The 25,246-nt window shown below is 44.9% G+C and overlaps 1 protein-coding gene across 5 annotated transcripts; it reads left to right on the top strand.

Moving 5' to 3' along the window:
* Nucleotides 1-3,520: 3,520 nt before the first annotated feature.
* On the top strand, nt 3,521-23,585 carry LOC149863452 (protein zyg-11 homolog B-like). 5 transcript variants are annotated; one of them, XM_090049664.1, is made up of 15 exons: nt 3,521-3,731; nt 4,397-4,558; nt 5,175-5,340; nt 9,083-9,837; nt 12,732-12,872; nt 14,013-14,189; nt 16,264-16,328; nt 17,247-17,346; nt 17,441-17,494; nt 17,666-17,827; nt 17,908-17,955; nt 18,530-18,727; nt 18,820-18,881; nt 19,793-19,890; nt 22,198-23,585. In XM_090049664.1, the coding sequence occupies exons 3-15, from the start codon at nt 5,328-5,330 to the stop codon at nt 22,377-22,379; spliced, it is 2,055 nt and encodes a 684-aa protein (XP_089905790.1). In that variant the 5' UTR covers nt 3,521-3,731; nt 4,397-4,558; nt 5,175-5,327; the 3' UTR covers nt 22,380-23,585. The 5 variants fall into 5 exon arrangements, with proteins under 5 accessions (XP_089905790.1, XP_089905789.1, XP_089905791.1 ...); XM_090049663.1 differs by lacking the exon at nt 4,397-4,558; XM_090049665.1 differs by lacking the exons at nt 3,521-3,731; nt 4,397-4,558 and adding an exon at nt 3,778-4,192 and having other exon boundaries at nt 9,083-9,258.
* Nucleotides 23,586-25,246: the final 1,661 nt, after the last annotated feature.

A 25,246-nucleotide genomic window follows, 5' to 3' on the forward strand; every position in this document is an offset into this window, starting at 1 on the left:
CACTGGTGCTTGACAAAATACAAGTGTTGGAAGCAAACTGTACAGTAGTTCAAATTTCCTTTATTTTGAGAATTGGTCCTTAGTTCTGTTTTCCTAGCCAGGTGATGAAGTTTCCATATCTGTGTATTAAGTGACTAAAAAAGAGGCATGTCACTAGTTGGTACTGTTCATAAAGGGAATCTCTCTGCTGCCTACCCTGCTGGGGGTGGGGATTGGCAGCTTTGCAACACCATTTAAATTTTTCAATGTTGTGAAGCTAACATACCCTCTATGTTCTCTAACCGTTCAGTTGTAGCTCAAATGAAATGTCTCTTGCTTTAAGGTATTATTGTATTATATAGTATGTGTGTTTTGTACTCCCAAGTATCTAGATCGGGGCGGGCAATTATTTTGGGCAGAGGGCCACTTACCAAGTTTCAGAAAGCCGTCGAGGGCTGCATGACAGGCAGTCTAGGGCAGATTAATATTAATTTTCTACACTTTTCAGGGGCCCCACAGGCCAGATAGAATGGCGTGGAGGGCCGCATCTGGCCCCTGGGTCACATTTTGCCCACCCCTGATCTAGATGGCTTCACTCTTCTCCACAAATCTGGATGTAGGCAGTTCTCATGCTCCCAAAAGAAGTGAAATTTGGCAGCAGGTTAAAATGGAGTGTATTTAAACAAAAAAAACTCTAGCTGTTTTTATGGTTTGTAGAGAGCACTTGAGGGTTTGCCCTCTAAGTTGATGCTTCAAGGAAATTGGTTCTAAAGTAATGCTTTCCCCCATATATATGTGTGTATGTGTATTTAATTTATTCCTTGTTTTCACAGGAATAACAAAGTATGCAACTTAAAGATTGACCTGTCGGATCAGTTATGGGAGGTGGAGGGATCTGGGAGGTGGGCAGGGGAAGTCCCAGAGATAACAGAGAGGGAGAGAGAGAGCCATATCTACTCCGAATTCTTTCCTCCTTTGTACCTGTTTGTGGGGAGCTGCCCCTCCTGGAGGTACACCAGCCCTTCTTCCTGCTTCCCTGTGTAGATCTGGATTGAAGGATGGCCATGAAAGCATAGCATGTGGAATCTTGCATTTCCTGGTTTCAGAGGTTTAAAGTATATTCCTCTCCTGCCTGGAGGAAACAATGAACAAGTGATGATGCATTGGAAAGGGCTGGCCTGTTTGTGCCACGCCCAAAGATTTGTCTGGGGAAACAGGCAGGAGGGTCAGGCACAATGTACAGTTTGACAACCAAGGACGTGTTAGACACTAGTGAGGCAGAGGACCTGAGAGAAACATTTAAATCCGGGATGTCAAAGATGAAGTTTATGGACCGGATCCAGCATACAGAACTGTGTCATCTGGGCCCTGGGGCTCTCTGCGGGGTCAGAAATATGGTGGTGGGAGGAGCAGCGTTTAACACTGCTGCTACCGCGTTTCTGACCCCATAGGGCGGATGTTACAGCTCTTCACTCCAGATCTGGCCTGCAGACCAGCTGCACTCAACTCATCCAGCTTGTGGGGCCGAATAACTTTGACACCCCTGGTTTAATGGCTAGGAAGGGAGAGTTGAACCAGGAATACTGGCACAGGAGACTAAGAGTATGAGGAATGGGGGAGGAGGGAGTTAGCAGTCTGCTTCTCTACCCTCACACATAGCCAACACTAGTAAGTGTTGAGATTTTGGGACATAAGATTTGTTTCCCTCACTAAAAATACAAAATTAGATGGAAACTTGTGGGTGAGAGGGAAAAGATTGTAAAATTCAGTGCGAGTGGGGTTATTTCTGGGGGCAATGCTGTTTGCACCAAGCTGTTTTGAACAAGCTGTTTGAACAGCTTACCTAAACGTGTTTAGTCCTGGTAAAGACATCTTGCACTATACTGCCTCCTGTCCGTATAGTATATGCTGTCTGCAAAAGCATTGCGTTTGAGTGGGGTAAAACTGCTCAGGAGTGCACTGTTGAGTGTAATTTAAACTGCCTATGGCTTCCAGACATTCAAGTGTCATTATCCTTCAACAGCATCAAGTTCATGAGAAACCAGAATGCTATTAATTCTGTGTAAATGAAAATTGTTGGTGTTGATGTGTGAAATGGCTTGGGGCAAGCAAGAAGCAAGTGATTATAGCTAAAGGAGTATTTACTTTACAAATACTAGCTAATGAACAGAATAGAGACAGCGGCTGGTTTAGGCTGTAGCCCTTTCTCTCACTGCTGGCTTCGTGGCCCAAGTGAAATACATTTTTGTTGTCTCAGGGCACAGATGGAGGAGCCAGTAGGATACACCATCCCAGTGTTACCTACATCAGTTTTGTATACCAGTGTAAATCACCCAGGGATCAGGATCATGCAGCTCTCCTGGGGTATCACACAGTCCATGGTCTACCTGCACCTTGCTGGTTGCTGGTGGGAGAGCAAATTTGATCACTTCCTTTTAGCAAACTTATCCTAATGCTAGAAGTGTGTTGGGGCAGTGCTACACCTGTGGCAGCTGTGATTCGCAGGGTAGTGCTGGTCTAGTATTACCCCTCTACCCGCAAAGTGGGTAACTGGGGCTGCTGCCCTGGTTTCCACCCTTGCAGTTATGCTATCCCCTAGCCCATGCAGACCAGATCAGTCGGAGTGCAACTAAAGCATTACGGACAGACATCAAACGGTGTCATTCACACTTCCTCAGAGGCAAGGACTTTTTTGGTTCTTATTGGTCTGTGTAGATGGGAGACAGGTCAGACAAGCTTTTGGGCACAGATTGCCTACCCTTGGAAGGACTACCTGTGTCTGGAAATGTCTCTGATCTCTCTTCCATCTGCCTAGTTGGCCTAACTAGGGTTGCCAACTCTGTTTGAATCTATGCCAGGAAGTTTCATCACGATGTGATGACATTAATGACTTTACCTCAAGAAGGCAAATGCACATGCCTATTACATTTTTAAAAAACCCTACTGGACTACTGTATAAATGGGATTCAACATTTCATAATTAAATGATAGGGCATTCATTAAATTATCTCTGAGGTCACTCTTGGCCGTCTACTGGAGATTTATATTTAACTAGCCAATTGCCTGTCAAGAATGATGGGGGGGAGTGAGCAGGGATGGAGCCCCACGTCCCCCATCTCCCACCCTGTCCAGGCCCATTCCCCACTTCCCTCCTGCTGCTTGGGGTCCAGGCCCCCTCCCTGCTGCAGTGGGGGAGGGGAGGAGTGAGCCTGAAGATGGGGAGAAGCAGGGCCAGCGTGCGGGGTGGGGGGAGCATCGGGCCCAGGCCGGCCTGGTGGCTGCCGGGGGATGGGAGTAGCGGGCTCCGGGCTGACAAAGGGGAGGAGGAGTGGTTTTGGACTCCGGACCTTGCTTCCCCCCTCCGCGTGGCTGCCATCATCACCAGGGAGGAAGATGGGGGGGAGGGGAAGGCTACCCGCGTCCCCCTCCTCACGGCAGCACGCTGCCACTTGCCTGAATGCTTCTCCGCACGCTGATTGGCTGTTTGCCAGCCAATCGGAACGCAACTAAAGCAGTACGTAGAGACAGACAGAAAGGCTGGTCCAATATTCGAATTCCTGGAGCGTTGGCAGCCCCAGGCTTAGGCGAAGGTCTTGCCAAACCCTCCTCTGTTCTTGCATCGCATCCCCGCGGCGAGCAGGCACCGTCCGCTGGACTGAGGGTCATGCCAGCGTCGCCCCCTTGCCTGCGGCGGAGGGAACGTCTCCCGAAACGCTGTCGCACGCATTCCCCTCCCGTTGGCCCGGGGGCAGGCGCGTAACTATGGGGGCAGCTAGCACCATGAGGGGGAAGGAAGAGCGGCGGGGGGGGAGTGCTTGGCGTGCACACGGAGGGGTTGCGGGTAGAGATGAGGCTCGTGTGGCTGGCGGCTGGTTGACTCTAGAGGCGAACCTGCTCCTCCCCCAGTCCCGGCCGCTAACGGCCGTTGGGGGCTGCCCCTGCGCCTGCGCGTCGGGCTCAGTGACTCACTTCCCCGGGGGGGGGGGGGTGCGTGGAATTGAGGCCCATCCATGGCTTCAGTCTCGCCCCTGCGGCCTACTGACGTCACGCACAGCCGGAAGTGGCCTGGGGGCGCCTGCGCAGTGGGCGCGCTGCGCCGGGGCCGCGGGCGGGAGGGAGGCGCAGTGCCGGACCCGCCATGGTTCGCTTCCTGCACGTCCAGAGCCGACAGCGCGCGCCGCCGCCCATCTGCAGCGACTGTCCCGCCGTCCAGGTGTGCGGGGTGCGGGCCGGGCAGCTGCCGCCTACCGTAATATCTCTCATAGACGCGCGTCCCGCCCGGAGGGATCCTCCCTCCTTTTGGAGGCTCTTGATGTTCTTCCCAGCGCTCCTTAGAGTCATTTGGCTGCCTGCCAGCTGCTCCTGGCCTCTCCCCGCCAATTTCACAGGAGTTTTTAATGATTTTTTTAAATCCTAGCTCTGCCCATGGAGCCCCATTGCCAGCAGCGTTTAGGGTTTCAGCTTTTGTTAAGCAGGAAGGGGCAGCGGGTGTGTCAGCTGAGGGTTTGGTTCGCTCCACGCTGTACGCAAGCATAGCTGGAAGAGAGAGATTGCTCCACGTCTGCCTTCCCCAAACAAGGCATGTGGTATATTTGGGGATGTACAGGAGAAAATGTGGTGACGTCTGCTTTTCATCAGGCATCCTGATGTTTTTCTCATAAAATGTTGGGCAAGTTTGTTGGGAATGTGGCTACCTTCAGTCAGCCTCTTTCTTTCGCCTTTCTCTTTCTTGTGCGATTTCGCATGCTGATGTTAAACTGAGCTAACTAACTTTAACTGTGGTGTTTAGAGCTGGAGCTTGGTGCTGTACACCTGAGATTTAAAATGGGCACAGTGAGGAGAATCATTGACCTGTATTAATACAAATGGGCACCTCCATAATCATAAGCTGTCTTCGGAAGAGGCTTTTGGCCATGCAGCAAAATAATTTTCAATCTGTTTCTTAAAATAGTTGTTGATTTTACTTGCCATGAACATCTTGCAGGTTTAGTTGCCTGTAACCGGAGGCCTGCCTGGGTAGGGTTCTGTCTCAGAAACATCTATATTGCTGTCTGGTGGCTGTTTTTCCCCCTATGTCAAGGTATTGGTGAGGCTGGGATGAATTGTTTTAATCTCATTGAATTATCCTGCGTTCTGGTTCACTGTAGCTCTCTAATATCTTGCTAATACATGAATGTTTTATTTCCTAATAACAGGCTGAAGCATCTCCATACTCTTTACTTGACATCTGTCTGAGTGCTCTGACTGCTGACTTGGAGAAGTTTTGTACAGAAAGACGAGATGGGACACTCTGCTTGAAAGAGTCTGAAAGGCTCCCTCAAGAAGTAGCTGATCGATTATTGCAGACCATGGCATGTCATGGTAAGATGGTTGTTTAGGCCCAGCAGTTGTAGATCTGGTGGCAAATCTGATGTTGGTATTTAAGTTGTTGCACTGTCACAACTAAGACTCCCTGGTATTAATTTAGAGGTGCACTGATATGTCAGTCCTATTTTGGATTGGCACCAATATAAGGAATCGGCAGTTGGCTTTTTTTGGTTGATATGGCTGATAATGCCACCGAAAAATGCTGCATGTATGAGCGCAGCCACAGCGCAGCACACAGGTGGCCAGGAGCGCAGCCTGGCATTGTGGAGAGCAGCCAGGTCCAGCTGGTAAGTCTGTTGTTGGGGGGCAGACTGAGGTCCCTGTGGTGAGTGGGACGCGGCAGAGGCAAGGGCAGGCACTGCCCAGTGCAGGCTGGGGACAGGGCAGTGCCCGGCTCTTTCCCCTGGCGGTGTTGGGCCAGGCTGTGGTGTGCACGGGGTGGGTGGCAGCGGTGCTGAGAGGGGATTTGGGGGGTTACGGTGAATTTTGGAATAGCTACAGCCTCTTCCGTAGTCCCCCTCCCAGTGCTGCCACTGCCCGCCGAGAGTACAGCCTGGCCCAACCCGACCGGGAAGAGTCCAGTCTGCCCCCCATGCCACTTCCACCCCCACCTCCTTCCACCCCTCCCCTCCCCTCCCCCCAACAGATTTACCAGCTGGATGCTGCTCTCCAAGCTGCTCGGCTGCATATTGGCAATCAGATTGACTGAATGGCTCATTAAGAATCAGGTATTGGTATCGGCCCAAAAAATCTATTGGTGCACCCTTAGTATTAATGCCCTGCAAGAAGTTCTTTGTCTAGATACTAAGTCTTTTGCTCTGTATTTCAGCACCTGTTCTAACTCTTAAGTTTAGATGTAAACTTTCTTTCAAGCCCCAAAATGTATGATTAATCCCAATTCAGTGCTCCTTTTCCATCCCAGATCTATTACCATCACCTTCAGAAAGTAGTTCTTGTTTATATCTTAAAAGTTGGGGCTTTTTTCCTTTCAATTACTTTCTGTTTTTACCATAACATTTCTAGTCTGTTTTTCTTAACCCTGTTTTCCAAACTTAAAGGAAACCAAAATGTTGTTTTATTGGTTTGGGTTGTTTTCCTCCCAAATTTTAATTGACTTATGTCAGCGTTGTCCTCTGTCACCCAAAGAGGTGGGGAAAAGTTGGAAACTTTATTTAAATTGATAGCTTACGAAGTTTGTTTTAATAGTATCTTGGACTTTGGTTTTGTTTTGGGCAAGGAAAGGAGTGGAGGACACTAAAAGAAAACGCTTGTCACTGCTACTACAATTTAGTTATCTCTAATCCAGGAATCGCCTCTTAGACAGCCTTGAAGGCTGCAAGATGCAGTAGAGACAGGGAGGGCCCAACCCTCATGGCTTGGGTTCATTAAGGGTGACCTCAGGTGACTCTAAATATTGGTGTAGACCTATCCTAGTGCCTTGCTAACTTGATGTGTTCTTAAAACTGTATTGTGGTATGTTGTGGGATAGTTTGTCTGTACTATCTTATGCTGTACAGCAGTGCTGGCAGCCCACCAACATACTTAACTGATGCACTTTTGGTTTTCTTCTGCTCCAGCTGGCACCAAGGCATGGAAAAAAAATCTATGGTGCATCCTGTACAAAATGCTCAAGCTTGGCAGCTGGGAGTTGAGGGGATGGAGAAAATTCAAGTGGATAAGCAAGATGTTGAACAAAGATTCAGAGGCTGATTCCTACCAGAACTAGCCCCTGCTTCCAACAGCAAACTGGGAACAGAGAACACCAGGAGGCAAAGTATTGCTGTCAATTAATGCAGCTACTGGGATTTATAATTCAGGCAGCCTGGAACAATTCTAGTAGTAATGATAGACTTGTGTCAGTCTGTTGATGTGACAGTTACAAGGAGAGCAGTCTGGGGCTTTATTCCTTCTCCTGATTCTTTTCTGGTAATTGGTTCAAACTGAATGAGAATAAATTGTTAGCTGCATGTTTAAACTGCCACAGCCCTGTTTCCCGCCTTGCCCCACTTGAATCTATCACAGTGCTGGATAACGAGTGGGGGCAGTGGAAATGGTATAGTTTTCATTCTCAGCAAAAACGGTAGTCATTCCATTGTATGTAATAATTACATTGGTAATAGTACAGAAATCCCTGGGATTTCAGTTTTACTGGTGACAAAGATGATGGAGATCACTTACCTGGCTTCTGCTCTGGCTCTGATCTTACTACACTTCATCTCTGGGCTTTACCCCAGGCCTGGTCCTGAACAGGTCCTTTGGAACTTGCCTTAGGTATCCATTAACGCATCCAGCAGTGGGGTCTGTGTTTGACTGAATAGGAACAGTTTGGTGCTGGAACATGTGGACCCCTTTGTACTGCTGAGGTCCCCTCTCTCTGCCTGTGTCTAAATGTCTGTCTCCAAATCCTGTTTGACATGGCTGCTGGCTCCATTCAGTGCAGTGGAGGCACCTAGTCAGACTGCTCATAGGGAGAGAGGTTGCTGGACTCACAAACTTCAGTAGATGTTGTTTGGCTCCACTGTTAGGCTGGTAATATTTCAGTCAAGATGAGGGTTTATACAGCAAACTCATGCCTTAAAAAATAAACTCTTTTTCCCAAATTAATCGACAGAATTCAGTCTACCTCATCTTTGATTTTTCTCAGGGTGGACAGTTGTTTTTTCTTCTTGCTGTTATGCAGTACTTCCCAATTTAGGGAAGAATTACTTTATTAAAACTGACTCGCTTAGCCTCCTACATATAACCAAGGCAGTTTTATTTTAAAACAGGCTGCTTTCAATTTAGCGTATTTAAAAATATGCAGCATGTGCCATAATTCTGAATTTTTCTCATGTAGTACTGAGTCTGTATTCATCATCTGAAAAACTTCAGTTATAGCTTTCCCTGACTTTCTTTACAGAAGCACAGTTGAAAAGCTAGCCACCAATGGTTGCTTGAATTTAGGAGCAATCGAGGAGCACTTGTTTAATTTATTTTTGTGTATTCTCTCTTAGGTTATGACCTTTCATATGGAATTCTTGTGGATGTGTTAAGTCTAACTAGATAAAATATCATTATGTAGGAATATAGAAAGTCTGGGAGATTGTATCTGTAGTTATGCTGTGGATTTTCAGTCATAAATATTTACAGTGTATCATGATCAGTACAAATCAAAATTGGGAGCTGCTTTTACAGAATAGAGAATTTGTCCAAATATTATTTTTAACAATGGTGCTGCTCCTCAGTAAATAAAGATGAAATGTTCCTCATCGAGCTGAAAAGAATATTTTCTTAGGCTATATCCTAGATGTATGGGGCATTCTCATGATAAATATCTTGTAACATTTGACCTCTTATAAGTTATCACACCTTATTTGAAGATTATCCAAAACGTGGGAGAGGAAAGGTTCTTTCTGTGTTAGGGTTTTGAAATTAGTTCGCTAACAGGAAATATTAGTGGCAGCCCACAGATTTACATTCATGAAGAAATGGTTTGTTTTCAGTGGTGTCCTGGGAGGGGGAAAAAGGAAATTGCTCTCTAATTTTAAATAGAGATTTGTACATATGTGGTAACACCAGAATTCTTTTATGACCTCCGTTTTTGTTTTTTTTTTGGTTTATCCTTCTATTTGTAATTTGCCTATGGTCACACCCCACGGTTGAGATGCACTGAGCTTGAGGAGTGAAATAATTTGCCTTTTCTTTGTACTGTTAAGTGTGTGCCTGCTCTGACAAACTCACTGCTGTTTCCCAACAGAGCTGTTGAATGACGGAACTGTCGGGATTTTCCGAGGGAACCAAATGCGCTTGAAACAAGCCTGCATCAGGAAAGCAAAAATTTCTGCCTTGTCTTTCCGGAAAGCATTCTGCCATCACAAGCTAGTGGAACTTGATGCTGCAGGGATGAACGCGAATGTTACTATTGCAGATATTGTAAGTGGACTTGGGAGTAATAAGTGGATCCGGCAAAACCTTCAGTGCCTTGTTTTGGACTCGTTGACGCTTTCTCTGACAAATCCCTGTAAAGGGTGCTTCAAGCAGTTGTCTGGTCTTCGTGTTTTGAGCATTACCAATGTTCTTTTCCACAATGAGGACTTGATAGAGGTTGCTTCTCTTCCGAGGCTGGAAAGTTTGGATATATCCAATACCTCGGTTACTGACATAACTGCACTTCTTGCCTGCAAGGATCGACTTAAGTCTCTTTCCATGCACTACTTGAAGTACTTATCAATGTCTACGCAACAAGTCTTAGATATCCTACGAGAACTCAAGTACTTGAACCACTTGGACATTTCAGATGATCAGCAGTTTACATCTGATATACCTGTTAGTTTGCTAGAGCAAAAAGACATCCTACCTCACCTTGAGTCATTGGACATTTCTGGCAGTAAATTCATTACTGATGAAGCTGTAGAAGCATTTGTCAAACAGCGACCTACAATGCAGTTTATGGGACTGCTGGCAACTGATGCTGGCTACTCTGAATTCCTTTCAGGAGAAAGAAGTTTGAAGGTTTGAATTTAAAAATAACCTGTTATAGCTACACTGGGATTGCAAACAAGGATGTAGTGTGATCAGCTGGATTGAGTATGTGGCTTAGGGCTAGGAACAAAGTCTGAATCCCAGTTCATCCATTGGCTTGCCTTACAGTTTTTGTCAAATCACTGAACTACTCTGAGTTTTTCATCATAGGCCAAGTGAAAACTCCTGCTTACCTCATTGTGCTGAAGACTAATTCACGTCTTCATAGTTTTTTTTATATAGGCATTAAGTTTTATGTGAAGTGCTGTTTGATAGCAGCATGTTTCCCTGAATCTGGTATCCAGATGCAATATGACTATGAAAGCAGATAACTTGGCATTAATTTAACGTCATTTTTTGAATGAGCAGTAATTTAAACAATAGATGATTGTTGCCTGAGAGCCCTTTGGGTCCTGCCTGGCGTGTTTCATCCTCTGCATAAGTGAGAGTGTTCTGCTTTGTTTTGTCTGGTGTACTTGCCTAGACAACTTTGTTAGACACATTCAGATAATCTTGGAGAATTTTCCCAGGTTTATTCTCCTGGTAAAGAAACCTGCCCAGAGCCGTCTGTACAGATATTTGAATGATGAAATGTCTCTACTCTGAATAGTAGCTTGCAATGCCAACACTGTGCAGCGGGGGTACTATGCACTTCTCAGTGTGCTCTGCAAGCTCCCTTAATCTGCCTGGTGACACATGGTAGCAGTGCCTAGGGCAGCCTTGACTGGCTACCCATGATCAGCCTGTGTTTCCCTGCAGCACATGTAGGGTTACAAAGTGGATGTGTTTTGCTCCCTGTTGGAATAGCAGAGTCCAGCAAGTGATACGCTGTCTCTGAATGGGAGGTGTGGGGAGGAGGGGATACTGGAGGACCTTGTTCTCTTCTGAGAGAATCCATAGCATGTTAGGCATTTGCTTACTCTGGAGAAACTCTGCTGGGAGGGATTTAACCTTGGCTGTTCCCAGGTTATTTTTCTATTTGCCCCCATGGCACTGCGCTTCAGGCTGAGCCCCACCTGCTCCCATTGGGGCAGCCCGCATTGTGCTCCAGCCTTGGCCCACTGGCCCAGGCCCTGACTAGTGTGCGCAGCTTCTAGTGGGGCTGTTCCAGGTGCTGCTCTGCTCTCCTCGCTTCTAGTGGGAGCTGCCTAATGGAAGCTCCCCACCATCTGCGCACCCAGAGCAGCACAGCAGGGGCAGGACTTGGGAGGAGGAGCCACTGCTGGAAGTGTGGGGAGCAGAGCAGCAGCCGGACCATGAACACCCATGCTGGACGCTGTACATGCTGGCCGGGGGAGCTGTTCTGCTCCCCTTGCCTCCAACTCCATCTCTTCCTCCTGTTCCTGGTGCATCACTTCAGCTGGGCAGCTCTTGCCCCTGTATGCAGGGCTTTGGCTTCAGCTCCTGGTTGTCTTCCACCTGTTCCCTTTGCCCACTGCCATGAGCAGCCACCTGTGGGCGGGCGGAGCAGGTGGAAAGTGCAACCGGGAGCTGGAGACGGAGCCCTGTGTGCTGGGGCAGGAGCTGCCTGGGTGAAGTCCGTGTCGTGTCCCGTTCCCCCCCCCCCCCCGAGCATTGCAGCAGGAGGAGGAGCCACTGCTAGAGGTGAGGGGAGCAGAACAGCCCTGCTGTCCCGGCCCTGGCCGGCTCTCGTGGCTTCCAGCGGGGCTGTGCCCAGTTTGGCTGCAGCTGATCTCCCCTCGCCTCCAGCAGCAGCTCCTCCTCCTGCTTCTCCTCCTCTTGCACCACTCTGGGCGGAGTGGGGGGAAGCTTCAGCTGGGTGGCTCCCGCTGGAGGCAAGAGCAGCTGTGCTGGGAACAACCCCATAAGAAGCTGTGAGCTGGCCAGTGGGCATGGGTGGGCTGGCCTGGGCAGGGCTCTGCCCCATGTGGAACTCTGTGGGGCCAGCTGTGGACTTCACTGACTGAGCAAGCTCTGCCGCATGTACCCCCCGCCTCCTCCCTCCCCATAGCCCCAGCTGGCCCCCTGGACCTAATGCCCAGGCCCCCCCTGCACCCTCCCCCCACAGGGCAGGGCATGCAGGCTGTGGATTGACCTTGTCCACCCACCGTGCTCCTGAATGCTCTTCCCCACCTGTCTAAAACTCCACAGTGTTTTGGTGAGTAGTGGGGGATGTGGGGAGGGTGCTTACCCGGCTTGCAATAATAGCTCATCAAAACTCCCTATGTGGTTTTTGGGCCCAAATAATTGCCCACCCCTACCTTGCACAGTGTCTCTGCTGTCTTGTGGGAGTAATGAATATGAAGCTTAATTACAGTTAAAGAAATTATTTTCCTGGGCTGTATTTTGCCAAATAAAGTCTGTCTGGTTCTTATTTTAGTGCTCTTCTTTGCCCCACTTCTGTCTAAGTCTGTCCTCACAAAGTACCTTCTGGCACAAAAATTAAAGGCTGTGTCCGGTTCTCGTACTCTTGTCCTGAATCCATCTGTTGAACTTGCTGAATATAGAGGACAAGCAGAATCACGAAATAAAATAGTCACTGACAAATTATAACCGTTGTAGCATGGCTAACAATGTAATGCCCAGCTCTTGGTTGAATTGAGGTAGTCCTGGTTCCAGTTGGAGTACAATAGAACTAGTTCTTGAGTCTGAACTACTACTTGTGGGTCTAGGCCTGGATAGAGCTTGGGTTTCAAATACTAGAATGGAAGACACCAACAGTTCAAAGTGCTGGGAGAACTTCTAGCATACAAGTATTTTGGGGTTTTATACTAGTTTGATGAGATTGCTTGTAATTCCATATTTTGTGGGGTTTGGGTTCTCACTTTGCCTCTGACAAATTGGGGTGTTCTACAAGTGTATTGTGCAGAGAAGCCAAACTTTTAAAGAACTAAACTAAATATGAACTAAATGTGTTTTCCAAGGTATCGGGAGGAGCGAATGAGATCCAGATTTCTGAAGCTTTGAAGCGTTACAGCGAACGATCGTACTTTGTGAAGGAAGCATTCTTCCGGCTCTTCACCCAAACTTGTTTTATGAAAGTAACAAAGCCTGAAATCTTAAAGGTAAAGATGGTTGAGAGATTTTTCAAAGACAGCCTTTAATATGAAGGCTTTAACAAGGTCACTTGAACTGACATTTAAGTGTCTGTTCTTGTAATATTTAAAGATATCTAAATCAGGCCCTTGGGTTTTTGCACTTACGAAATAGATATAGACTTTCCCCTTCTCTTCCCTCTTCTCTACTGCCTAAGGGTAATATCAGCAGTGCAGTTGCAGAAGTACCCCTAACAGAGAGAGCAGCATGGGCAAGTCCAGTGTGGGGAGGAGAGGCTCTAGTCCATGTTCAAAACGTAATTAGGTGCTAAGGCTAACTTCTGGAGGTGCAGAATTCAACAGCAGGGGCCAGGGGTGTTGCTGAATGTACCTCCTTCTAAGAGGAGGGCTAGTAAGCTCTTCTGAGGGCTAGTTAGTCTCTGTTTCTGTTGACTGTAGCTTGCAGTAGGTAATGAAGGGAGGGGTGAATCTATACAGACTTGGGCGTATCCCTTCCCAATCTCTAGAGATTCTGACCGGTACCCTTTGAAAGTAACTTAGATGTAGATGGAGAACAAGTTCAGTGTGTCGAACAGAGAGGGAAATGTACTTTCTTGGTATCTTCCAATTGCAAGTCTGACTACAGCATGATGGACTGGCTGCAGCCTTTGCAGCTGGTTCTGAGAAGAATGTATTCAGTGGTCCTGCCTATTTTGGGAAGCATGGGAGGCTCTGATTTGTTCCCATTGGCTGAAAACATTAGTAATTAAAACAGGAAATAATCATTAAAGGATGAAGAGTTCTCAGATATTGGCCAATGAGCAAGTGTTGGAAAGAGATGGCCATGATGAAATAGGCTAGGCTTATTTCTGAGCACTTGATCACATCATTGGAACACTTTGTGTGGATGACCTTTTTTGTGCAACTGAATGGGAGATGCTATAAACCCTTTTCAAGACAGGAGGGCTACAAAGTAAAATCACTGGTTGTTGCACTGATTCTTCTGTGCCAGTAAGAGGCAAAGTTATCTTTTGATGATTTCTGTTTAAAAAGTGTTTCAAGGATTCAGTAGTGACAAGGTCAGTTTAACTCATAGAAAGCAGCATTGCAACTAAATTGCAAAATAATAAATGTAAAACTGTTCATGCAATACATTCTCTTATATTTCAGCTTGTGATTATTGGAATGAGAAATCACCCCTTGGACTTGGCAGTGCAGCTAACTGCCAGCGCATGCTGTCTCAACTTAACTAGACAGGGCCTCGCAACTGGCATGCCTGTTCGTCTGCTCTCTGATGTGATCCATTTACTACTCAAAGCTGTGGAAAACTTTCCTGAGCAGCAACAGGTAAAGATGGCCAAGGGCATAATTCTGATTCACTTTTCCTGACAGGGAGGGCCTTGACAGAAACAGGGATAGAGAGGTAGATAGGAACAGTCATTTAATGGGCACTTTGGTAACAGAGGGATTGGACAAATTCTTGGACAGATCTCTTAAAAAAGAGATGGGAAACATTCTTGGAGGAAAGGGGCAACAGTAGCTGTTGAGCAGGGGAATTAGAGGCATGGTCTCTGAATTGGAGCTTCTTAGATCTTAAATACTGGAGTCTGCAAATGAAAGAGGAACAGTGGAAAAATCTCTGGTCAGACCCAGTTCACTCTGCCTTTTCAGCATCTGCTCTCTGCCCCTGTGACCCACAAGACTGGGCAAGATGGGCCTACAGTTTGATCCAGTAAATGGGAGTTCTAGAGCAGGGAATGCTCAGCCTTTGACCAGCTGGCCAAACGTAGTCCTAGCTGTGGGGCTCCCTTTGTGTTGGTAATTTGGCAGTAGGGGAGCAGTGGCCATAAATATGGCCATCCTCCCCCCTGCCATGTTCACAAGCCCCACATGGCTGGTTGGAGCTAAGCTATATCCCTTTTCCCCCACAGGACTGCCCATGCCCCCTCTCTGCATCTGCATTGGGGTGGGGCCACGCTCCTCCCCCTCTTGCAGGCTGGGTCATCTCTCCCCCCCTCCCCCCCCCCGGGCCAAGCCACGTCTCTTTCCCCTACAAGGCCATGTTGGGGCTGTGCTGCCCCTTACTCCCCTCCCCATGACTGGTTGGTTCCCACTGTGCCTGCCCTGGGTGCTGTATCAGGACCACTGGCCAGATTCAGCCTTCACATGGATGGGGCACTGCCCGTCTGGCCTATTGTGGGGAAAAGGTTTAGCACCACTGTTCTAGAGAGCTTCAACAGCCTTAATCATAGAAAATTAGCACTGGAGTGAACCTCAAGAGGTCACATCTAGTTCAACCTCTGGCTTGAAGTAGGACTATTCCCAACTATATCATCCCAACCTAGGCTTTGTCTAGCGTGGTCTAAAAACCTCCAAGGATGCAGATTCCACAACCGCTCTGGGTAACCTGTTCTAGTGTTTTACTACCTACCCCCTTAGTGAGAAGATTTTTTTCTAATATGTAACCTCAACTTCCCTTGCTGCAACTGGAGCCCATTGCTCCTTGTTCTGTCATCTGCCACCACTAAGAACAGTCCAGCTCCAGTGTCTTTGGAACCACCCTTAATGTACTGATGAAAAGATCAACTATTATCTCAGCCAGCAGAAGTCAATTAGATTACAACTGAAATTAACAATTCTCTACCACTCTCTCCTCCCCAGCTTTTCTTAGTTGAGGATGGTAGCAATAGCAATTCTGACCTCAGTCAGATGAACTGTTTTGTAAAAACACAAATTGCTGGGTGCTGCCTATTCTGATTGCACATTGAGTAGTTTAGTGCTGTCTCTGTAGGTAGTACGTATGGTCCCAGCTGGCTGAAGATGTTGGACTTGCTCTTTTGTCTTCCCCTTCATGTGAGCTGTCTCTGTTGCAGAACTGTTTTGTGGTGGCAGTAGACATGTGCCTTCCTTTTAATCTAATCCTTATTTATAGCAAAGGCTGGGAAATATGTCCTTTCACTCTGAAGCTGAGAAAGAGAAACTGTTTCCTTGTAAGAGGGTCATAGTGCCCAAGATGAGCCTCGAAGAGAGCACAGTGCTAGTATCAGCTCTCACTTGAACTCAGAGAGCCCAGCTCTCTTGGCTTACTTGGAATGTGAATTACAAAATTAGATTCAATTTGACAGTTTCCTGATTTGAAAGACTCCTTTAAGTTATGAAATCAAGTATAAAGACCTCATTTCATAAATAAAGTGTGTTCTGTAAGGTCATTGCTTTATCTCCTACTGAAGCTTTATAGTGAGAGGAATTGTTCGTGGTATCTTAGACCAACCATTCTTTACTTGCATGAGTTGCATGTCATGGTCATACTTCCCAGATGTTGAGTGAACTGCAAAATTCTTGTATTTTTCTCTCTTGTAAGAGAAGGCTTCTGGAACTTTATGCAAATGCTTTTTTTTTTTTTCTCTTTCTCTACCCACAGCTGCAGAAGAACTGCCTCCTTTTATTATCAAGTGTCAGGATCCTTCAAGATGTTCCATTTAACAGGCAGGTTGAAATGAGGTTTTGAGTAGCAGGGCAAAATGTAATACTTATCGTGTTGGTCATAAAACTTTGCCTTTAATTAGTTGACCCCAAAAGACTGTTTAGACTTCTGTGCTGTCATAGAGAAACCTTACATGTGCTTTCGAGGGCCTGATTCTGATCTCATGGCTTCAGCATTGGGCAGCTGAATCCGTTAATACTACAGTTGTTCTGCTCTCATACCAGTTTTTGACCTAGGAATAAATCCTGGCCCTTTGAAGTAATTGGTAATTGCACTGGGTTCAACAGGGACTGGATCTCATGCTGGGGATTGAGTTGCTAGCTTCCTAGTCGTGCTCAGCTCCTGCATGAAGGGCACCCATTTACCTTATTTTATTCCAGTGATCCTTTTTTATCTAAGCTTGGTGTTGATGGATGATCCTTTTTTATCTAAGCTTGGTGTTGATGGACAGCAGTGGCAGTTGGCTGCCTGGTGGGAGGCGGTGATGAAGGAAGAAACAGCAGAACCAAGGGATGGATTCCTCGGGCTCTAATAGGAACAAGGGGAAACACTATCAACCCCAGTCTCACCCTGTTTCTGTGGTGAGAGTAGGGTTGATTGTGGTTCTCCTGTTAAATTAAAGGCATTGCTCATACTTGCTAGAGAGTTATTTACTATTGCTCATTTTGTCAGTTGCAAGATTGATCCGAGTGTGTTGTAAAAGGTACTTTTTTAGTATCTTCCTTCTGGCCTGAACTAAGGGTTCCATTAATTATAATTCAAATGACCATGTTGCATACATGCTGAAAAAAAGGCGTGTCCTTTTCTACCCTCTAGAAACCATAAGCCCATTTCCTTTGGTTTCCAGGAATAGTTGGAATCTGAGGTGTGAAGTGTAATTTAAGCCTTGTGTAATTTATTATCGTGTTGTCACACTTTAGGTTTGAAGCTGCCAAACTTGTTATGCAGTGGCTGTGTAACCATGAAAATCAAAATATGCAAAGAATGGCAGTCAATATAAGTTCAATTTTAGCCCTGAAGGTATGTGCCGTGACTTTGGAAGTGTTGAAACTTTTTGTTTTTTGATTTCAAACAGACTTTTTTCCAGGTACTTATGTAATATGTTTCCTTGCAGCTTTCATCTGAGCAAACAGCCCAACTTAGTGCGGAACTTTACATTGTTGTTGGGGTGAGTTGCCTACCTTGACTATAGATTAATCTGCGATGTTAAGTGAGATAGAAACCAGTGCACATAGCAGCATGGGGCCTCAGGTGTTTGGGTGCTATTATAATACAGGTATTATTAATTTGGGTAGCTAATGTCAAAGCCAGAATTAAAACTTTTCTTTTTCTTCGACAGGAGCTTCTTGAAATAGTTGAACAAAAAACAAATCTGAACGAAGTGGATACGACTTTCATGTTTACGCTGAGTGCACTGTGGAATCTGACTGATGAATCCCCTACCACGTGTCGGCATTTCATTGACAATCAAGGGCTAGAACTCTTCATGAGGGTTTTAGAGGTGAGGATAACTATGTTTGTGCCAGGTTGTTAGTGTACACTGAAACCATATCTAACTGGTCTCTTTGTTTCTCTTAACAGTTTTTTCCCTCTGATTCCTCAATACAACATAAAGTTCTTGGCCTTCTGGTAAGATCAGAATTGGGTTCTACTTTAAAAAGAAAAAAATTTTTCTTGGCTTTTTCTGTTAAATTTTCTGGATAATGTGTGGACTGTAAAAGAGCTATTCCTTCTTAATTCTTACAAATATATACATGTGATGCACAAAGCTTGTCAGCATTTTTCTCTGAAAACAAATTAATGGTGTGTGGTATCAAATAGAACTGGGCCTTCACGGGTGGGGAGGGATTTCCCTCATTACTTCAACAGAGGATAGAGCTGCAAGTTAAATGAGCAGAAATCTCCAAAAGAAGTTGATGGGTACAAGTTTGCTACTGCTCAACTCCGTGGTAAATCTGTCAGTGAAGTCTGATAAGAATTTCAAACTATGTAATAAAACATGGCACAGCTCCAGCTCTTGGTTTCAGTTAGGGTTTTGGTTCTTGTAATGGGCTATAGGAAAGTTTCAGAGATTTGATTTGCATGTGAGAACATGGGACCCATTTATTCTCTATGAAAATGTATTAGCTTTTATTAACATCTGTAAGTTGTGTTTATATGTGTTGTTAGTCTTAAGCAATAAACTTTGTGCATGTTTTTACAGAACAACGTAGCAGAAGTGAGAGAGCTGCATTCTAAGCTAATGTGGAAGGACTTCATAGACACCATTGGTGAATTGTTGTGCAGCACTGAAATAGAAGTCAGCTATTTTTCAGCTGGAATTATTGCTCATTTAATATCTAGAGGGGAGCAGGCCTGGACACTAAGTCCAGCCCAGAGAAAATCTCTTATGGAACAGCTGGTATGCTAACTTAAATGGATATCCTTGTTTTACTGTAGTATAATTATGCTGTTTACTGTAAGTACTACAGTATTTGATTCTATATTTTGCAGCACTCAGCCATTTTGAAGTGGCCGACTCCAAGATGCAAGATGGTGGCTTTGGTAGCCTACAGGTAATGAATTCTGAATACCAGCATAAAAGCGTTAACATTAGCATATTGTTTCTAGAGTTGTGTTCCTACTGCTTTTCTGCTGCCATCAGCCTCTTCATGCTAAATATCCTCCCTGATGAAAGGATATGCTTTTATAGCATATGTATTTCCTTAACTGGGTTTGAGAATGGAGAAAAACCATTTCCAAGCCAGTTGAAATGTTATTCTAAATGATAATAAAAGATTAAATCAGAAAATGATGTCCTCTGGAACCAGAATTTGGCTCTGTGCTTATGACTATTTAAGTTTCCTGCTAACCACAACAGAATTTGAATTTCTTAAAGAGTAACACAGAACCCCACTGTGGGGTACAAATGTTCCTGTTAAGCTTTGAGAGATCTAAAACTTTTTTGTAATATTGTTCAGCTTTAATTGGTGAGTTCAGTTGGTTAATTGGTGTTGGTGGTGTTAAAGAAAGAAAAGAAAAGGATCACTATGAAACTTGCCACTCTTCTGTGTGCTCAAAATAGTCCCAGCATTTTCAGTCTGTCTTCCTATGGAAGACTTCCCAGGCCTCTAATCATTCATCATCACCTATTCATCAAACCCCATCTTTCTTCTGTTCTCAGAGTTACTAGAACTGGCCATGGTGTCCCAGAGGAGGAAGCACACTGCATATAATGGCATTGTGATTGTGTTCAGCGTTACTTATTTGATATGTAGCCTGGATTTTTGCACTGCTAGCACACAGTGAATAATAAGTATTTACTGATCTGGTCACAGTTGTGCCTGTGGAGTTTCCTTACTGTTTACACTTATAATACAGCAATGTTGTATGAGAATGCCTAAAGCTTAATGTGTAGGGACTGCTTAGCTAATGATGGGATCCTATATCGGTACAACTTTACTGAACTTCTTTCTCTAACCCATAGATCCTTCAGTCCTTTTTATCCATTACTTGATTGCTTCACGATACCTGGTGTTCAGCTCTGGGCAGTATGGGCTATTCAACATGTCTGCTGCAAAACACGTATGTATTGGACTAGTGCAGCTCAGCTTTGTAGAGTGGCAGGTCAGATGCTTGTGACGTGGCTGCACTGTGAGCCACCAGCCCCCTCCAGTAGGGGAAGGGAGCAGGGAGAGAGGGAGGTGGCTGCCAGTGTGGAGTGCAGAGGAAAAGAGTTTACCTCTGGGTGTGGAAGGGATCAGCAGCGTGGTGCAGGGCAGGGAAGGGGATACACCAGGACAAGCTGCTTGCTGTTAATTCCCCATGCTGCAAGCCAGATCCAGTCATTTCAGGAGCCAGATCCAGCCTCTGGGCCTTAGGTGCAGCACCACTGTATTAGATTGTAGAGCTTAACCTTTTTATATGAAATTAGATGGTTCTTATGGTTGGTCATAAGCCTTCTGGAGAAGTATACCAAAGTTTAATTCTTTAGTCTCTGCTGTAGTGGTTTATTTAGGCCTTAATTTGAACATTAATCCCTAGTTTTATTGCAGGTACTGTGAGATGTTCCAAGTGACAGGCAGGGCTATGCCATGTCTTGATGACTTCTTTTAAATGCTTGTTCTTGTATGTACTTTGCTGAGTCTGAGTGTGCCCCATGTATCTGAAAGCAGGCACTTGGTTAGGAGTGCCCCTTGTGTCTGTTCATGTGCATTAGCTAATCTTATGTGCACAAACAAATATGTAGGGTGGTGTAGGACCAGGTGCTGTTCCAGTTCCTTTTTGCTGCTTGCGCTTTGGGATGGAGCCTGAATGTCTCAGTCTAGTCTGGCCTACTTATTTATCCTTTTAGTGTCTGTAGTTAGAGTATAGACACAACGATCCATTATCTGGAGGACCTGGGGAGACTTACTTTAGTTCCTCTCATACCCTTTTTACGCCCATCCTCAGCTACTAGACCAAAAAACTCCAGGATGCAAGAACTATGTGATTTGTCTATGAACTTTCCTCCCCCAACAATATCTGCCATTTGTTTAGAGAAGACTTATGTTCTTCTGAAATGCAGTATCTGCAGATCCTTCTCTTGAAGAAATCAAGTCAGTTTGCCTCAAAATGTTCCTTACAGACATACTTGTGAGGCCCAAATCTGATCAGAGACGCCCAGACCCTTAATTCCAGAGTCTAGGAGCTTTCCCTTGGCTTCAGTTCTGGGACCTTCCAGAAATAGTTCCCTGAAAATGATCTCATAGGAAGAATGAGGAGGAAGGGGAAAAGGAGCATAAATTATCCCCCAAATTCTTCAAGAGGCTGGTTTCATCTTCTTGTTATGAAAGCTAGGAGTTCTCATGTCTCTGGCTTACGGCTAGGGCGCCTATGGACCATCTGGATACTATATTGATCTTTTGTTCCTGCTCTGAACCATTATGTAGCCTAGTTGTGTGCTACACCTCAGAGGCAGCTCTAACAGTAAAGTGTTCTCTCCTCATCTATAGTAGTCTCTAAATTTGCAAAAGTTTTATGAAATAAAAAAAACAGGCTTTGTGTATATTATTCATTAGGATAATCAAGTAGCGTTAGATGGTAGAGCATGTAATCTTAATAACCTGCATAAACATGTGCCCTGAAGTCAATGTATGAGTGTAGCAAGCTTACAGTGTGGTTCTTAACAAGTTTGATTCAGATATACATTTCATGGACTGCAATTGCAATCTGAGAAATGCTTTCCTCTTTGCTATGTAAACTTTTGACATCAGGGTGAAGTTTACAGCAGCACTCGGTGTTTGCCTTATTTTGCCGTCATCAATGTTGTTGCATTGAAGTTGCTGAAGGAACAAAATAGAGAGCATCTGAATGTCTTGCCATAGAATAATAGGGGTCAGAGGCCAAAGAGTTAACTACGGAATAGAGAGAGGCCAGAAATGACCTTAATCTCCATTGAAATTTCAACAGAATTTGAAAATCTCCACACTGGGACGAGCATGCAGCCTTCGGGAGCTTTGTGGAAAAACAGAACAGTTCTCTGTAAAATAATCACTTGCTTGATGTTGACCGGAAACACAGGGTCAGGTCCTTGGCCTAAATCGGATAGACTGGGTCTTTCAGACTCTGGTCTCTGACCTTCCAGCTGAATTTATGACTGCCAGCCTAATGTCTGTTCTGGATGGGAATTTTGGGGCTTTAACCCAAGTGCCACGATTACCTGGGAACATCAAGACCTTAAAGTTTTCACAAAGAACATGTTGGGAAAGTTTTCTTGGGATTTTGCCAAATTGACATTTTCCAGCAAGACTTTTTTTTAATTTTCCATGTGTTCTTCTCCAGTACTTTACTCCATCTAGGATCTCATGTAGTGAGGTTCCTGACGATGAACTTTCTTCTCTTTGGTTTCAGCTGCCAGGTACTGCAGCATGCTAATTGAAGAAAGTGGACTGCAGCATTTACATGACATCAAGGAAAATGAGCAGACTGATCCGGACGTCCTACAAATCACTGTTGAGATACTAGATAGTGTAGATACACACACAAGGTACTATGGGAGACCTAAATCTTTACAGAAACCGGAAGCCAAATGAAATGGATAGCTGCAGGTATAGCTTAACTATCCTTTGCATCTCTTCACAGACTAATGGGAATGAAAATCGCATATTGTGCTCTTTTAGGGGGTGTAGGATCACTTCTTAAGAGGGTCATTCCTGTAAGGTTACTGCTGACTGCGTTGAGGGCCTGTAAAGTGTGCACAGCCTGAGTCCCTTAGGAATCCTCATGTCCTAAGGGAGGAAATGAAGCTTTGAACCAGATTTTTAGATGCATTAGATGCCTAGCGCCTACATACCTCTAAAAATCTGTCCCATTACCTCTTCCATTACTGTCTGGAAACGGCTTCTATTGCTTAGGCAAGCAGGGCTGGAAACAGAGCTTTACATGCTTGCAGACCAGCATTTTTGCACTCGTATATGTGCACTTACTTACCACTGTGACCGAAGTGTCAGTTGCAAGGCCATCCCCAGCCAAACCTGTAAAATCACTCAAGTTCCCTGTAAGCCATGCTCCTGGTCTAATTTTTCTAATATTGGGCCATTATCACATGCCACTTGCTAACTTTTCTCCTTCCTGTGCTGAATCAACCATGTTGGAATTAGGCTTGTGTAAAAAGGAGTGATTGGATTGGTTCTACTGGAGTTGCAATAGGACAAGTCAGGAGAAATTTGTGAGGGCAAGAATCCAAAGGTGAGCATAGAATTGTACCTAGAAACTTGGTGAACAACAGAACACCTGAGACTGTACCCACGTAGTACATGGAACATAAGTCGTCACCATATGTGGAAGCTACCTGTTGCTTTAGTGTTTCCAAGTTCTCCCTTAGCAGTGCGCACATGTTCCCCATTTGACACTAGTGGGCGTGAAATACATGTCCGTGGAAATGCGTGATACATGTTGTGCAGTGAATTATATTTCCAAAGACTTCTAGTGCAAAGTATCACCATCATTGTGTAAATCCCTGTGTAAATCTCATTGCTATGGAACTGTAAATTTTAAAAGTTTATTTTTAACAAGTGAGTTTTTTCCAAAGGCTTTTTTTAGTTTTCATATAATAAGATAAAACAGCAAATCAAGGACTAGTACTCAGATATGTATCATGTATGGACATCTTCATTCTTAGACTTGGTTGGTTGTGACATTACTTGAATTATGCAGAAAGAAATGGATTGCATCAACATACCAGTGTGTTGGTTAAAGTGTAACTGTTGATGGAATAAAGTGGGTGCCATGAAACCAGATTGCTCGTTTCGAAGTGTTCCATTTCTGTAAACATGCTGGGCTGACTTCGTAGGCAAAGGGGTTGCTAGCACGTTGTTCTGCACTGTTGGCAGGCTGGGAAAAAGCCAGTATTTGCCCTTCCTTTACTGAGATTTAAACAAATTAAAGAGGTTAAAGACATGGGGTAACAAACATCTTGAATATTTACCTATTTTACTCAAGGTAGTAACAACATGCTTTTTTGTCTCCTGATCTGCTTGACACTCTTTGTGGCTGCTGCTTGCATCGTTCAGACTGGCCAGTTACTTCTGTTAGTTTTATTTTCAGAGTCCTAGAAACCCAAATATGCACTGCTAGTAGGGCAGGAAATGGGTGGGTGTGTGTTTGGTAAAATCAGTTTGGGGCCAGACTTCTCTTCAGATTCTACAAGTTCCTTATGGCAGATTCAGCCACCTATTTAGGAAGCTGGTAGCCATCTAGTTGCAGACTCTTTTTACCTGTTCTCTAAACCTTCCTGTTTGGCCAGTTGCTTGCTATAAACTCTGCATTCCAGTTTGTAATGCTAGAATTAACATGGATTAGCTCTCTAGTTGACACCTTGCTGCTGCCATGTGTGTGTTTGGTTTTTTTCCTCAGCACTTGCAAAGTCAAGAAGTTTCTCCTTCGTCTTATGAAAAAACCCCAGAAAGTGTGAAGTGCAGACATAGCAATTAGCTTAGTTCAGTGATATATTTTTTTTTTTTGTTAGGGTTTACCTGGAAAGGTTGAGGAAATCCAAGTGGAGAATGTATTAAAAATGTCTAAAGGACACAAACACAGTATGTGGCAAATCTAGTTGCAATAGCTTGGAAAGTTCCCTTTATAAAAATGATACTTTGGGGAACAGTAGCAAAATTGAGTGTAAAAAAATCCAGCTACATGCATACAGGGTGTGGAGGGTGAATTAATATTAATGCATGTGACTTATGAACATGATCAAAAACAAGTATGTAGTAGTTCCAGGCTCTAGACTTGCACAGCAGCCTTACCAGAGGATGACTCTAGACAGGACTGGGCTGCAGAAATTTCCTATTTTGGCAGCCTCATGCCTTGTTTGCTCATAGACTAAGTGTATATTCATGGTGCCTTAAAGGCTGGTGCAGTGCAATTGGCTCTCTGGAAGTCTCGATGATGGCTGCTATAAAATGGCTGAAGATGATGTATTTTCAGTAGCTTACAGTGAGAAGGCAGAAAGAACAAAAGAGCTGCCCTTAAGAGCTTCAGCATCCTCACTCAGCCTCTTACAGTGCATCTGACTTGACCCCGGTACCCTTAAATACTCCTCATCTTCTTAAATATCAGTCTTCTTCCTCCCCCACTCCCCTTTTTTTGGTTTGTGTACTGATTTTGCGATTAAGGATGTTTAACTGCTTCAGCTTTCAGGATAACACAGGCTAGGTTCATAAAAGCAACTTGCAAAGCCTTTAAATTTCAGGTAGGAAGAAGTAGCTAAACCAGTGCCCTCCTCTAGAACCCCATAATCCAGCTTGGGCCAGCTGTAGAGAAGCAGCATAATTTGGTTGCCTTGTTACAGTGCAGAAGCTAAGAAAAACTGGCTGTGGTCAAGCAAGCAGCAGCTGTTCTAGTCGCCAGGACTGAATATGCCAAAGAACTAGTGGCCTGCTTACAGGGCAGCAAGGCA

Source organism: Crocodylus siamensis, chromosome 5 (assembly GCF_052110815.1).
Source record: "Crocodylus siamensis isolate JL-2025a chromosome 5, ASM5211081v1, whole genome shotgun sequence".
In the NCBI taxonomy this organism is placed as follows: Eukaryota; Metazoa; Chordata; order Crocodylia; family Crocodylidae; genus Crocodylus; species Crocodylus siamensis.